The 13,603-nt window shown below is 49.5% G+C and overlaps 6 protein-coding genes across 6 annotated transcripts; 1 reads left to right on the forward strand and 5 right to left on the reverse strand.

The window, feature by feature from the left end:
* Nucleotides 1-1,378: 1,378 nt before the first annotated feature.
* On the reverse strand, nt 1,379-3,565 carry N7489_005906 (Zn(II)2Cys6 transcription factor; the record flags this gene model as incomplete). The annotated part of the gene is made up of 3 exons (XM_056711656.1): nt 1,379-1,619; nt 1,682-2,458; nt 2,511-3,565. The coding sequence occupies 3 exons, from the start codon at nt 3,563-3,565 to the stop codon at nt 1,379-1,381; spliced, it is 2,073 nt and encodes a 690-aa protein (XP_056565371.1).
* Nucleotides 3,566-3,907: 342 nt separating this feature from the next.
* Nucleotides 3,908-5,399, forward strand: N7489_005907 (uncharacterized protein; the record flags this gene model as incomplete). The annotated part of the gene is made up of 4 exons (XM_056711657.1): nt 3,908-3,942; nt 3,996-5,043; nt 5,095-5,192; nt 5,246-5,399. 4 exons carry the CDS (start codon nt 3,908-3,910, stop codon nt 5,397-5,399), a joined length of 1,335 nt encoding a protein of 444 aa, XP_056565372.1.
* Nucleotides 5,400-6,005: 606 nt separating this feature from the next.
* N7489_005908 (uncharacterized protein) lies at nt 6,006-6,500 on the reverse strand (the record flags this gene model as incomplete). The annotated part of the gene is made up of 1 exon (XM_056711658.1): nt 6,006-6,500. The coding sequence occupies one exon, from the start codon at nt 6,498-6,500 to the stop codon at nt 6,006-6,008; it is 495 nt and encodes a 164-aa protein (XP_056565373.1).
* A 1,289-nt stretch (nt 6,501-7,789) lies between these two features.
* N7489_005909 (glycoside hydrolase family 32 protein) lies at nt 7,790-9,695 on the reverse strand (the record flags this gene model as incomplete). The annotated part of the gene is made up of 2 exons (XM_056711659.1): nt 7,790-7,907; nt 7,957-9,695. 2 exons carry the CDS (start codon nt 9,693-9,695, stop codon nt 7,790-7,792), a joined length of 1,857 nt encoding a protein of 618 aa, XP_056565374.1.
* A 1,123-nt stretch (nt 9,696-10,818) lies between these two features.
* Nucleotides 10,819-11,118, reverse strand: N7489_005910 (uncharacterized protein; the record flags this gene model as incomplete). The annotated part of the gene is made up of 1 exon (XM_056711660.1): nt 10,819-11,118. The coding sequence occupies one exon, from the start codon at nt 11,116-11,118 to the stop codon at nt 10,819-10,821; it is 300 nt and encodes a 99-aa protein (XP_056565375.1).
* A 592-nt stretch (nt 11,119-11,710) lies between these two features.
* N7489_005911 (cytochrome P450) lies at nt 11,711-13,472 on the reverse strand (the record flags this gene model as incomplete). Its single annotated transcript, XM_056711661.1, has 5 exons — nt 11,711-11,883; nt 11,964-12,230; nt 12,305-12,859; nt 12,885-12,969; nt 13,023-13,472. 5 exons carry the CDS (start codon nt 13,470-13,472, stop codon nt 11,711-11,713), a joined length of 1,530 nt encoding a protein of 509 aa, XP_056565376.1.
* Nucleotides 13,473-13,603: the final 131 nt, after the last annotated feature.

Below are 13,603 nucleotides of genomic sequence, written 5' to 3' on the forward strand. Positions count from 1 at the left end.
CAGATGCCGGAAGACCCCTGCGTCTTTATGGGACAAGGCTTGCTGGTCTTCTTCTATGTGGACGATATCCTGATCGCCAGTCACAGTACTGCTAAAGCACAAGCACAGCAGCTGGAGCGAGATCTAGAAGCACACTGGGAGCTGACAGACCATGGAGAAGCGGCATGGTTTCTTAATATCCGGATCGTCCGAGACAGACAGGAGAAGAAGCTTTGGCTCTGTCAGGATAGCTATGTGATGAGCATTGCTACCCGGTACAATCTGACAGACCGTCCACCAGTCTATACACCACTGCCAGTTGACGAATTGACACCCTACCAAGGTACGGCTACGCCGAGAGAGATCCATTTATACCAGCAGAAGGTTGGATCTGCAGGATATGCCACTACAATTACCAGACCGGACGCTGCAAAAGCCACCGCTCGGCTTGCGCAATTCCTCACAAATCCCGGTCCCCAGCACCAGCAGGCAGCTGATCGAGTCATCACTTATCTCTACACTACCCGGAATCTGGCTATCGAATATAGCGCAGCTGGTACAGGAATGAACTCGGTACAATTTGCAAGCGATGCTTCGTACGGGGACCACCCTGACAGAAGGAGTTCAGCTGGATATATCTGCCAGGCATACGGCGGTCCAGTCGACTGGAAAGCCAGCAAGCAACCCACTGTGACAACGTCAACCACGGAAGCAGAACTGCTAGGCCTATCCGAGACCGGGAAGCAAGTTCAATGGTGGCGGAGGTTGCTTAACAACCTAGCTTTTACCCCATCTCACCACCTAACCATTGACTGTGATAATGAGAGGACGATCAGCCTCTTGACAAGCGAGGATGTAGCCTTCGAAACGAAGCTACGACATGTGGATATACACCACCACTGGCTGAGACAGGAAGTCAGAGAAGGACGTATCATGGTACGCTGGGTGGCGACGGCGAGCATGGTTGCCGATGGCCTCACAAAGCTGCTATCCAGACAGAAGCATGAGAACTTTGTACGACTGCTTCGGATGGTTGATATAGGCTATCTTATAGCCTAGGAATTGAGGAAGAGAATGGATCATGCAGCATGCCAATGTATGAATTGCAGCGATCTCAGTATGCATACTGGGACCGCTGAGGGGGTGTGTCGGAGTAGATGCATTGGCATACCGGCATACCGGAGGATCCATTGATCCTATGCATTTTGTAATTTTAGATTAGTAATCGACGGTCCATATAAATTGTTAGGAAAGTCGATACAGCAATACAGAGAGTTGAACACCATTGATTGGACCCTACATTTTTACAATACGGCCCACGCCGACAAGTAGAGCCTCATCATCCATACACGTCATATGTTCATTGTCCTGTGAGCCCGACAGGAAACATCATCCCTCATTACTCGCTTGGCAAAGCAACATTTGTCAACTCTGTGAGCAAGTTTGTCCAGTCCGGCGTATTCAGCTCGACGTTGGCGCTGCTTTCTAACATTTCCGTCCATATGTCTTCAAGAGGTAACGGATCGAGCAATGCATCTGTTGGATGGTTGACCGTCGATTGACCATTGGAAATATCGAGAGGAAATGTGATGCTCTTGGAACCCAACGAAACAGGCGTGGGGATACCCGGCTGTGGAGTACTGGCTGTTGCGGCAGTTGAATTCAAAGATGTAGAGGGCTCCTGCAAGTCGCGAGAGCTTACTCTTTTTCGTGCTTCCAGTGCCTTCGTAAGATCTCCATCATGGCCTTTATTCCTTCACATGCGATGGGCGAGGATTGTTGTGCCCGGCTGAGCATTCGACAAGCGTCGAGCACTTCCTCTTTTCGCCTCTCGGCCAGAATGTCATCCCAGTTGAAACACACATCTATCAGAAGGATGGCAGCTGCCATGAACACATGGTGCATGACTGCCCATACGACCGAGCTGTGTGGTGTAAACACAGGCTCTTCCTCGTCCATGATGCGTTTCACCTCGAGCACCTTGCGCGCAGACTGAAGAGATACGACATGGGAATAGGAATATTTGGGATCCTTTGCTCCACGCACAAAATAGTGGCGATGCAAGCGGCAGAACCGTGAATGGTAACCCTGTTGTACTAGAGCTCGCTGCCATGCAAGAGTTGGTCTCTCACGATAGATTGCTGAGTATTCGCGCTGGGAGGCTTGATCAAAGCGAAAGAAACTGGGAATCTCAGCACGTACCTGCTGGAGCTTTTGGTCGAGCTCGAGTATCTTCTCATAGGGCACCTCTTGTCCATGCAAATGGTAGTATGACGTTTCGTCCACTATTTGGCGACACACAACAGCCAGTCTCAATCGACATAGACTATATGAGATTGCGGTGGGAGTAGACAGAGGAACACCATTCTCACTATGGCCGATTTCCTCATCCTCGACATTGAGAGGCACTTGTACAATCATATGTTGAGGTTGGATCGAGTACGTCCACTCTTGGGGTCCGCTCAAAAATCCTATCAACCTTGAGATATCATCAGTCATAGTACCGGTGAGATCTCTCCCTAACAACGTACCAGTCGTATGCTGCCAAGTCCCACCACAACCGTCGTTTGAGTTCAACGTTGGTTTTATCAAATCCTGTTTCCAAGCGCTCAGACAAAACTCGAGGGCCGTCCACAATGTGAAGCCCCATGCTAATGGCCTGACCCACGAATGACCTATGCACAAATAACGGGCTCACGGAGGAGGGAAAGTTCATGTTGGACAGATGATGACCAATGATCATAGTGGCTTGCAGTCCCTCGAGGGTGGGATAAGGGATATAATTGCTCTGGATCAATGCTGCCCCTGCCAAAAATGTGCTTTCCTGACTGAATGGTTCTGCGTGCTCGGACGACTCCGTTAGGAGTTGGTAATACAGGGCGGCGGCTGTGATACTAAACAGAAGCGCAGTGTGGGCCAAATTGAAAGACTCATTTCGCGCGACATTCTCGTAAATTGTCTCAATCTGTCGTTCCACTTGACTGGGTATGATGAGATGATACTGGAAGTCAAGGTATTTACAATAATACCGAAATAGACTCAGAGCTTCTACCTTCGGTGGCAGATACAATGGCAGATAGATAGTCGCCGGATTTGCACGAGATGCGTGCCGTTCGCGCATTGGAGGAAGTCGAACACCGGGTGTGGTATGTTGGTGTGAAGGTGAGCGCTCGGGTTCCCGGCGCTGGGAGAGCTCCGCCCTCAGCGTGGCGGGGACTGCACTCGGAACGCGATGTCCCATAACGATCGCCTCAAGCCGATCGGCCGTCAAAAGGGGCTCATCTCCATTGCGACTTTGTGTCTCCGTCTCCTGCCGTGGAGTCCACTGTAGCGCCCGAGGTGGCTCAGACACGCGATCGTCCAACATGGGCCTCTGATATGTTTGGCTCGTGACTTGTACAGGCGTTGTAGCCGGACCGTAGCCGCCATAGCTGCACTCCAATTTCCGCGCGGAGCAGCTACTGCATGGGAGTCCTCTGTCGCACTTCAACTTCTTCTTTCGACAGGACTCGCAGGAAACGGGGTCTTGCCGAGTCTGTCTCTTCGAGCCTGGAGTGGTGACTCTAGCATCCAGTCTTCGCTTCATGTTGTCAATTTTTTTCCGAAATGGTTCAACAGCAGTTTGAGCAGCGAAAGCAAACAACAAACAAACTTCGCGGTTGGTTTGTACAGGAGACGTGTAGATGCCCGTCCGGAGCTCCCGCGGTCTCTCCGAGACGCTAAACCATGTTCGGTCAATTCTTCCTCCGGGCATCTACATAGTAGCCCGGAGGCTCCGAGCGCCGTTCTTTTAAGATGTAATTAATCGGACCTTCTTATAAAGGCCATGGTGCTGCGCAGTAATTTTGGTTCAAATCAGAGCCATTGCATTTTTAGATTGGTATGCTTGCTCAATTCCACGGCCTTGAGAGTCCCATTGACCGGTAAAATGTCACCAAAGGATAATCGTCCAACTGAATACACGTACGTGACATGATGCTTAAAGCGACAATATATCTTACCGCTGACTCTTCTAGGCCCCGGGCATGCCTTGTCATATTCGGCGCCTTCACGTGTGCTTTTTGCACGGTGGGCTTCATGAACTCGTTCGGTATCTTCCAAGAGTACTATACAAAGAATCAGCTATCCTCAAGTCCCACATCTACCATCGCATGGCTGGGGGGCGATAGCAATATTTCTTTTGTTTGCTATATCTGTTGGAGCAGGAGCAATGCTGGATATTTTTGGGCCAACGGTAAGGATACTCTTTTGATCGTTGGGAAAGAAACTAATAATCCATTTGAACAGCTCATGGTATATGTTGGTTCATTCGGGTGTGTTTTTGCACTTATGATGACTTCACTATGCCACGAATTCTATCAATTTCTACTCGCTCAGGGTGTCGTATTAGGTATTTCCATGGGAATGGCGACATGGCCAATGCTTGCATTGGTCGGACAATACATCAAAGTGAAGCGCGCTGCGGCAATGGGGATTGTTCTTGGGGGTTCATCACTCGGCGGAATTATCTGGCCCATCGCAATCGACAGACTGATTAACCATCCCAACATCGGGTTTCCCTGGACCATGCGAATTGTCGGCTTTATCATGATTCCTTGCTTCACATTCTCATGCGCAGTTGCCAAATCTCCAAAGAAAGCTACGACAAATGCTGAGAGTCGTGATTTGAATCAGGCAAGAGGCGAAAATACCACTGAACAAAAGGACGCACCGCAGAGTCACAAGGTAGAGGCCCTGGCCCTTTGGCGAAAGCCATCCCTGCAGCTACTGTGTCTCGCCATGTTCATCATATACTTTGGCATGTTCGCGCCGTTCTTCTATACGACGTCCTATGCGGTTGGTAAAGGTTTCTCGACATCCCTAGCATTCTATACTGTTTCTATTGTGAACGGCGCTTCGTTCTTCGGTCGAGTCCTTCCTGGCATCGTGGCTGATAAGTACGGAAAATTCAACTGTTGCATCGTTGCCACTATAGCCTCGGGGATTATTGCAATGTGCTGGACCAAGGTGACATCCGTGACCGGTCTGGTAATCTGGTCCGCTGCATACGGCTTTGCATCTGGTGTGAGTTAGCCTCAGTTGATAGCAAGCTTCGAATACTGACTAGATATGTAGGGCATTTTATCCCTCCAGCAAGCTTGTGCCGCCCAGGTTGCTACTCCTAGCACTCTAGGCTTGGCAATCGGCACTGTGTCAGCTTCCACAGCTCTATCGTATGATTGCCATTTCTCGAAAGGATAATGTGAGATGCTGATAAAAGCTCCAGTGCCATGGCGAATGTTCCCATCAGTGGTGCTCTAGTTGAACGATATGGGCATGTTTCTCTGTCAATGTTCTCAGGGGCATCCTTGCTTCTAGGTGGTGTCCTCTTGATTGCTGCGCGTCTGTCACAGAACAGGCAGCTTCGAGCTATCATCTAATGTTTGGCCATCAGGCCGAGGTTCCGCCTTCCTATTTAACACTCTAGCCTACTCTCTGGGGGACGGGTGTTCTAGAAGTTAATCCACAAGCGGTGCCGGGCCTTAAGAGAGGTGTAATGTAGCCCAGAGATTACTGTGGCTCGAAGATGGCTTCATCGGATATAGATTTGCTGTATTAGAAATAATCTTTGGGGCCGAATCTAATAAATATTTCCTACGCTTATCAGGTTAGTTATTCGAGGAAATGATGATAAATGCCGGAAAGGCCGCCGCCTAGAGACACCCATTGCCTCACTTCCTCGCTGGTATTATTTCTATTGGGTACGTAACAACTTATATAGGCCTGGGATTCTTTGAAAGTTCAAGCTTGCTTGCAAATACATCTTTTCTGTATACTATCTATTGTGTTGGCTCGTGTATTTTCCAGTTATGAAGGGATCCTGGAGACAGCCAAAAATATATTCTCATTTGTTGCCAAGCTGGCGATTGGGCAATCTGTTGGTGCTTCAAATCGTAGCCTTCGATCCCAGAGCATATATACAGATAAATAAAAAAACAAGTTCCAACGTTCCCAAGTGATCCCGTTATAAGCAAGTGAAAATCAGTTTAGCCCGAGGTAACGTGAAGGGGGCCGTTGCCGTCATCAACAGGGCAACCGTCGCTGTCGGAATCGAATTCAACGACACAGCTCGAGTCCTGACCAATAGCGATACCAATGAAAGTAGTATCGGTCTGTCCCTTGGCGCTACCGAGGCTGTTTCCATCACCGTCCTTGACCTCGCAGGTGTCAGGGTGTCCTCCAAAGTCAGACTTGCACTTGAACTTGCGTGGGGTTGCCCAGCAGTCGCCCTCGATTGTGAACTCGCGGCCGTCACCGGTGTTGTAACAGGGAGAGTGGTTATCGGGATAGGCCTGGTCGTAAACAGCTTCGCCGGCCTGGTTTATAATCGCAAAGCCTTTGAAGTGGCCGTTGGTGTTGCCGCCGGCAGGACCGGAAATCGTCGAGAAGTCGCCGCTTGACCAGACGACCTTCAGGCGCTCCGCGTAGACGGTTGTAGAGGTAGCCATCAGGCAAACAAGGATGTTGCGGAGAGAAGGCATAGTGAAGAGAAAAACAGAAAATCGAGTTTTCAGAGTAGAAGGTACTTGAGAGTTCGTTGTTCTTGATGTTCTTCTCTTGTCGGTGGCATCTGGAGGCCCTTTATACCTGCCCCGAGTTGTCCCCCTGCCACTGGAAGCTGCCTCCATGCCCAGTCAGATGGCAACATGAGATGATCTACAGTGTTTTTCTCAATGACCATATTCCAATTGAGGAAATCTTAACGAAGTATCTGGCGTCGATACCTGTAGGTGACGCAACGTTGGAAGGCGCTGATAGCTGTCTGCCTTGACTGGGAGACTTGCGGGAAAAGGAGAACCGGGTTATGCCGTAGAAACATATAGTGCACACTTTGTACGGAGTAGTTTGATTGGCTTCAGACATTGGGGGCTTAAATATGGAGTCGAGCCTTGCAAGTTTGGGCTGCAGATCGGCAAGCTGAAGTGGATAACTGTCCAATTTGGTGGCCGTTGACAATATGATCGACATAGTCATTCGATCTGGCTCTTCAATGATTATCTCGCCCCCAAAAAATGTCAGCACTAATGCACGCTAATAAAGCAGGGCCAAGTTCTATTTTACTTCTTTTTGGATCCTGATTCATGCTATGGCTAGCCCATCCCGTTGCATTCCTGTCTCGCCTTTCTTTTAGACGCCTATTTTCATATACTGGAAAAATGCTTTTCTTTGGACGATCTGCGCCAAAGTGCCTTGCCGTTGTTTGAGCGATGCTGGTGAGAGTATTACCCGCCTAAATGGCTTTCTTCAAATCCCGAACGGTTGAAGTACTCTGTCGACATTTGGACATACTGAAGTACCTCTCATATTTCCAGCCATCTAAACCCAGTGCAGCCTCATTGAGCGTTCAATGTAAGTACTAGCTGCTAATATTTACAGCGGGAGGGATTTACATGATCCTTTACTGGTCTGATGGGCAAGCAACTACATCTATATATATTTGTCCCTGGCTATATATAGCAAAGTGCTCTCTACGGACTATGCTTTTTACCGTTCTTGTACATTCTAAGTATTAGTCTACTCCCGTTTGTATTCGTTATCCTTTTCGGGTATAACACTGAGAAGAAAGAATACTGGTTTAAGAAGCAATCTAAAAAGAGCAACCCAAAACACACTGCCTTGGGCCAAATAGACCACATTATTAAAACATTACGCGAACAAGGACAGCGACCACATGAGCGGTTGGCTATTTCATATACACATACGTAAACTGTGTCAGTTGTTGGAAGAACCAAGAGTCTTGCTGAGTCCATTCAGCAAAACTGAGGTTCGTTCACTTCCGTTGTGGCCAGGCATCGTACAGTCCCTCAAAGACTGTCACATCGCCAAATGTCGCTTCTCCCTCTCCGTTGTGGAAGAATTTAATGTCAGTCGAGTTGGCGTACCAGGACCTGCATACTGTTAGTTGCTGACCAGTCTCCAGGAACAAGACAAACTTACCGAGCCCAGGTGCCCAGAGCAAAGCGTCCGTTCGCATAAACTTCGAGTATTCCATTATCCACCACGACGGTGAGCTCCAACGTCTCAACCTTTTCTTTACCATTTTCCAAGACGTCAAAGAGGCGCAGACGACCCGCCTCGTTGTCACTGAGAATTCCATGAGTGGTTTTCGACGCGGCACTTGTGTTGCTGCGGTCGACGATGATAGACTCATTGGAGAATTGGTAGTAGATACTTGTAGCTTCAAGACCAGAGGACAAGACCTGGAAACCAGCTTGAATACCAGAGTCGCGGGCGGTGGCGGGGAAAGAGATGTTCGCTGTCATAGCAAAGAACTTGCTCGAGGGTGAGGTGTTGAATGGCACCGACCCAGCCTTTGACAAGGTCCTACCAGACTCGACAAAAGACGGGCCGGATGTGAGAGCGCTGTAAGTCTCCCTGGCAAGTGAAATTCCCATTGTTTCGAGGTCGAGTTGACCAGCACCTTCGCGGGACACGCGCCACGATGTGAACTCCTCGCGCGCCAGCTTGTTATCCACCACGTTGGGGATAGTGCGGATATTCAGCTCTCGTGGCAGCAAGAGGGCGCCGGTCCAGTTTTGTTGAGCGGTAGGGAATCCCTTCGCTAGCTCAAATAGGTCTCCAGTGAGCCAGATGGTCGAAATAAAACGATCGGGGGCACCGCTCTTTTTGGATGCCTGAGAGCTCGCCGGCAAGATCTGGCCTGCAGCAGCATACCCAGAGAGACCCCAGTCAAGTACACCCGCCATGGTTGGCTTGAAGGTGACGGAGCCCTCATTTGTGACATTTCCAGACACCCACAGCATATCGTGAATTGAAGAGACTTGAGGAACGATGGGTTGGCCCGAACCCTCAGTACCGAGAGTCATGAAGATTTCGCCGTCCTTGCTGTACCCCTCCGCATTCAGGGAGAAGACATTGCCAACCTCAAAATTGAAGCCCCATCCTCCGGCCCAGTCACCGTTGCCCCAAGTGGTATTGACGGGCTCATTCCACCATTGACCGAGATATTCCCAGTATTGGAAACCAGCGTCATGCTGACGGTAGAGGAACGAGCAAGGTCCGACATCGTGGACACCGCCCGTGATGGTGATATACCAGGTTCCTTCGGTGCTGTTGACAGATTTGTCCAGAAGGGGACTCTGGAAAGCGTAGGGGTCACGGAAAGCGGTGATGTTCACGGCAAATGGAGGCGCTGGGATCACGGGGCCTTGGTTGAGCTTGGTGAAGTTGCGTCCACCGTCATAGGAAACGGCCAAGGATTGTGTCTCACTTCCCCGGGTGTAGGGGATGGACCAGTGAATTGGGAGATACGAGACAGAGGTATATATAAGGGTTGGCATACCGTCGATACCGTTCGGAATGACGGAGCCATCAAAGACAGCAAGAGGGTCGTTCTTTCCTCCCGCGGTGATTGACGGGCCACCATCGGGATTGAGGTCCTTATAGGTAACGAGATCATCGGTTGTAGCTGCCGAAATTCCATCGTGAAGCCAACCCACATGGAAGAGACCAGTCTTCGGGTCGGTGTAATGGGCGCACGGATCACCTAGCTTGCCAGATGGAGGCAGGAGATGGGCTCTGGGTCTCCATGTGTCGAAAAGGGATGCATTCGACAACGTACTGAGGTTTGGTGGTGCCGAGTTATAGTCGATCTGGGGATTGGCAGCCAATGCCCGGTGGGCTAAACCCACGGTGATTGCAGTTGACAGCTTCATGGTGCAGATCTTGGATAGCTTCATGAGCTTTCCCCGGGATATACGTACTTTTATATGTCTAATATGCCCAAGATAAATTGACCGAGATTAGATGAATATGGGAGCCAATAGAAATAGCACCTCCATCAATACTCCATTAATATGGATCGAGTTGCGAAGCTCATTTCCTCTTTGGATGTAGTCGGCAGATTCCATGAGCCAACGGTAAAACCGCGGGGAAACCCCGGCTGACAGTTTCCCCGATGTAAACATATATTACCCACCCGGGCAGTTAGGTAGTTCGAAATGATTCTACTTGATTTGGTTGTGTGGGTTTAAGGGAATATTTCATATTCCGTATTAAAGTAGGATATCAAACAAAAGAATAGATGTTCTGAAAGTCCTAGCCCCTACAACTTAACTTGATGGTGGCTTCGGGCATTAGGTACCTGGTAGGTGCCTAGTAGGTCCCTGGAGGATCAATAAAGCCTACGCTGTCCTACTGCAGGTGATAGTATCCAGTTCTGTGCGTCGATCGCGAATCATGATCGTGTCCGATGACATATCAATGACCAGAAAGTGTTCCGAGGTTCCGGCGGGATTCAATGTCCCCTGAGACAAAGGAAATTGCTCTATGACCAGACGAAGAGATATTTCAGCTGTTATTGACGATTCCTTGGATAACCGTAATCTGTTATGTCGATCGGTGTACTAGCTCGTTTCCAGATCTCATCGTTGTCAGTTGATATCCATCGCCCTGTCTTCAAAGCGATACGACACACTCGGCCCGGAGTTTATACCCAATGCTGGGCCGGGGAGAGACTTCTCCACAAAAGAAAAAGGACCAGTGAGCGGGTACTATACCTAGGTAGCATGTTAACCTCGCGTTTGGTTCATCTTCATCCCGTATCGGCAGTTCCACTCACCTACTTTGAATGCCTTATAAGTCCTTTTCTTCTCGCTGTTATAGCTGGGATAATGGTCATTCGCCATATAGGGAAAGCATGTTGGCATTACCACTCTACGACAATGAAGGCAGGAGAAAAGCATAAGTACAGAGGAGCGGCGGAGTCTCAACGTGATTTAATTCGCATAATGGGAATTCCCTGCTGTTGGTACTCCTAGGCTATTCTGATTGAAGCAGCTAGGGCAGGCTTGCCGGATCCTGGAATACCTTTGACCCACAACAGGCCATTTTCGTCCCCTTGGTGCCATTGTTGATAGGCTTTGTGGTGGTGAGCCGTTTTCCTGTCCCCGCAAGATATGCGAGGTGATGCGTAGAGTATTCACTTCGCTCCAGGTCATATGCGGTTGGCTGAAGCCAGTTCCTGATCTCAACAATGTCGGTGGGAGGGAGGGGAAGGATATGGTCCACGTTGTAGCCGCGAACATCACCTAGGCCAACCAGAACTGGATCATTTCCATCGGAGGTTGAAGAGGACATAAATTTTAATGTCCACTTGTCGACGTTTGTAGAGGGAAAGGTGAAGACAAAGGGGGTTGGACCCCGCTTTAGCTTGGGATTCTCAGCTAACTAACGCTTTTTACAGCCCTGAGAAGCAGAATGCATAGCGATTCTCTAGCAAAAGGTTCACGTTAATAGGTATCTGGCACCTGCTGCGAGTGTGATGAGTGTGAGCAGGCGACGGCATGATAGCGGCAATTTGGCAATTGTCAGCTGATATGGCGGGACATGGGGTATTTCGTCGGGAAGTTGCCTAGGTTCAGTTCTCACGGGGCAGAAAATTAGTAGAAAACGCAAGCTGGGTAGGAAATCATGAATCTGGGTGATGAGAGAGGGAGAGAGAGGAAGGAAGATGAATGCTGGAAGGTGGAAGACCATATCCCGCCTTAGGCATAAACGCTGGCTCCACATGAACATCTATAGATCAGATCATACCATAGCATTCAATTGGGTTCATTTGGTTCAATCCCATACTTAGAAAAATATATACCTCGCTTCCAAATATCCTAGCGAAGCATAATCCTAACCAGATATCCATACACACATCCAATCATAAGGTGAGCCAACAAGCCTAAATCTTATCCGAAGAGTACAAACGAATAGGCACGCCAAGATCATGCGACATCGTCAGGTTAGATAGCTTAATAGGCTCCTGTCGAGGATGGGGGTCCGCGTTTTCGAGGGTATCGAAGTGCTGCATCAGACGAACGACGGTGTAGCTTGCCTCAGTGAGAGCGTATTGTTCTAAGTGATTAATTGTTAGCCAGTCACTTGGAGTGTTCTTCAATTTCGTCCGGGAACAGACGAGGATCTGCACAACTTACGTCCAAGACAGATGCGCGGCCCGCCATTGAAAGGAAGGTATTCCCAGCCATGCTTCGCATTTTCCTCCCAGCGCTCGGGCCGGAAGGAAGTCGCGTCCTTGCCCCATAGATCGGTCCGGCGGTGCATAGCGTAGACGCTGTAGGCAACCATCGTACCCTTCTTGATATAGACCGGGGATTGCTGGTCAACGCCACCGCCGAGTGGTAGGGAGGTGTCTTTTGTCGAAACGCGGAAGTTGACAGGGACGGGAGGCTGGAGACGAAGAACTGGATTTTTTGGAGTTAGTTGGATAAGTATTCACTGACAGAGTGTACCAGTATCGACCACAGCATCGACTGACCTTCGTTCAACACATATCGCAGATAAGGGATATCCTTCAACTTGGTTTGAGTCATTTCCGACCGCGGGTTCTTCGCGTCTCCGAACACCTCCACGATCTCGCGGCGCAGCCGGTTCCACACGTTAGGGTGACGCGAAAGGTAGAAGAACGTCGAGCTTAGCAGACTGGCCGTGGTATCGCGACCAGCCAATAGAATATTGAGCATGTTATCGCGCAGCATTTTTGGGTCATCGGTGTCGGCCGCCAGTGCTTCGAGGAAGATATACCGACCGTCGGTCTTTTTTTCGGGGTTACGTTTCGACTCGAGAGCGAGATTGACATAGTGATCGACGACTTCGTGAACCTGTCGACTTGCCTCGCGGAATTCCTTGGGATTGACAACCCAGTACAGGCCCTGGGCGCGACTCCGTGCAGCGAGATAATCCTGAGCGGTTCCAAAGGCGTTGGCGAAACCTTGTGCGCTACCGACGGCACATTTTTCCAACACACCTGTCTTCCCCGAGGGGGGAAGCATGCACCCTACCGATTCCCCAAATAGGAAGTGCGTTGCCGAGTCTAGGGTCAGCAGGGAAAAATAAACGTTGGATGTCGAAACTGCTCCTGTCCTTGGGGATAAGGTCGATCAAGTTGGAGATGTGGTCATCCAACATAGAAAGATCGGCGACCTGTATCTTGTGTCAATGAAGTGTCGTGCAATCCGACATATCGGAAAGTTTACTTGGTCCCTAGTGAACTGCGGGCGTAATAATCCGCGCGCATGAGACCACCCCACACCATCGAGAGTGAAGATGCCATCGCCCAGGAGTGGGTAGAATTGCTGGTGTCGTGTTCCAAGAGAAAAATCTTTGAATTGGGTAGCGAGAATTGCCTTGACATTTTCAGGCTCGATAGTGGTGATTAGATTGCGAGACAGGAATGTCTGTTTGTAGGTATTTCCATAGACAGCATATTCGTTGTAGAGATGCTCGATCCAGCGCTTTTCGCGGACAGCCTTGCTCAAGCGAATAAAACCTGGAATACCGAAGAACCCCGAGGAGCCCGAACGGGCAGGCTTGCAGTGTAAGGCTTTTGATTGTTTACGGTGGTGATGTAGTTGTGCGAAGTAGCGTACGACCAAGAAGGCCACAGACAGCGTACCAACCAAGGTAACTGCAGGGCTGAACAACATTTTGTCTGTTATCTCCATGAACTGAAAGAATTGAAAGGAAACGAGCAATTAAATATGTGAGATGGAAATTTAATTCACAGAATGCTATATGTCCATGGCCTCGGTAGAGCTCCACGTGAGAAAAGACGGGG

This window comes from Penicillium chrysogenum (genome assembly GCF_028827035.1).
Source record: "Penicillium chrysogenum strain IBT 35668 chromosome Unknown utg000004l_segment0_segment0, whole genome shotgun sequence".
In the NCBI taxonomy this organism is placed as follows: domain Eukaryota; kingdom Fungi; phylum Ascomycota; class Eurotiomycetes; order Eurotiales; family Aspergillaceae; genus Penicillium; species Penicillium chrysogenum.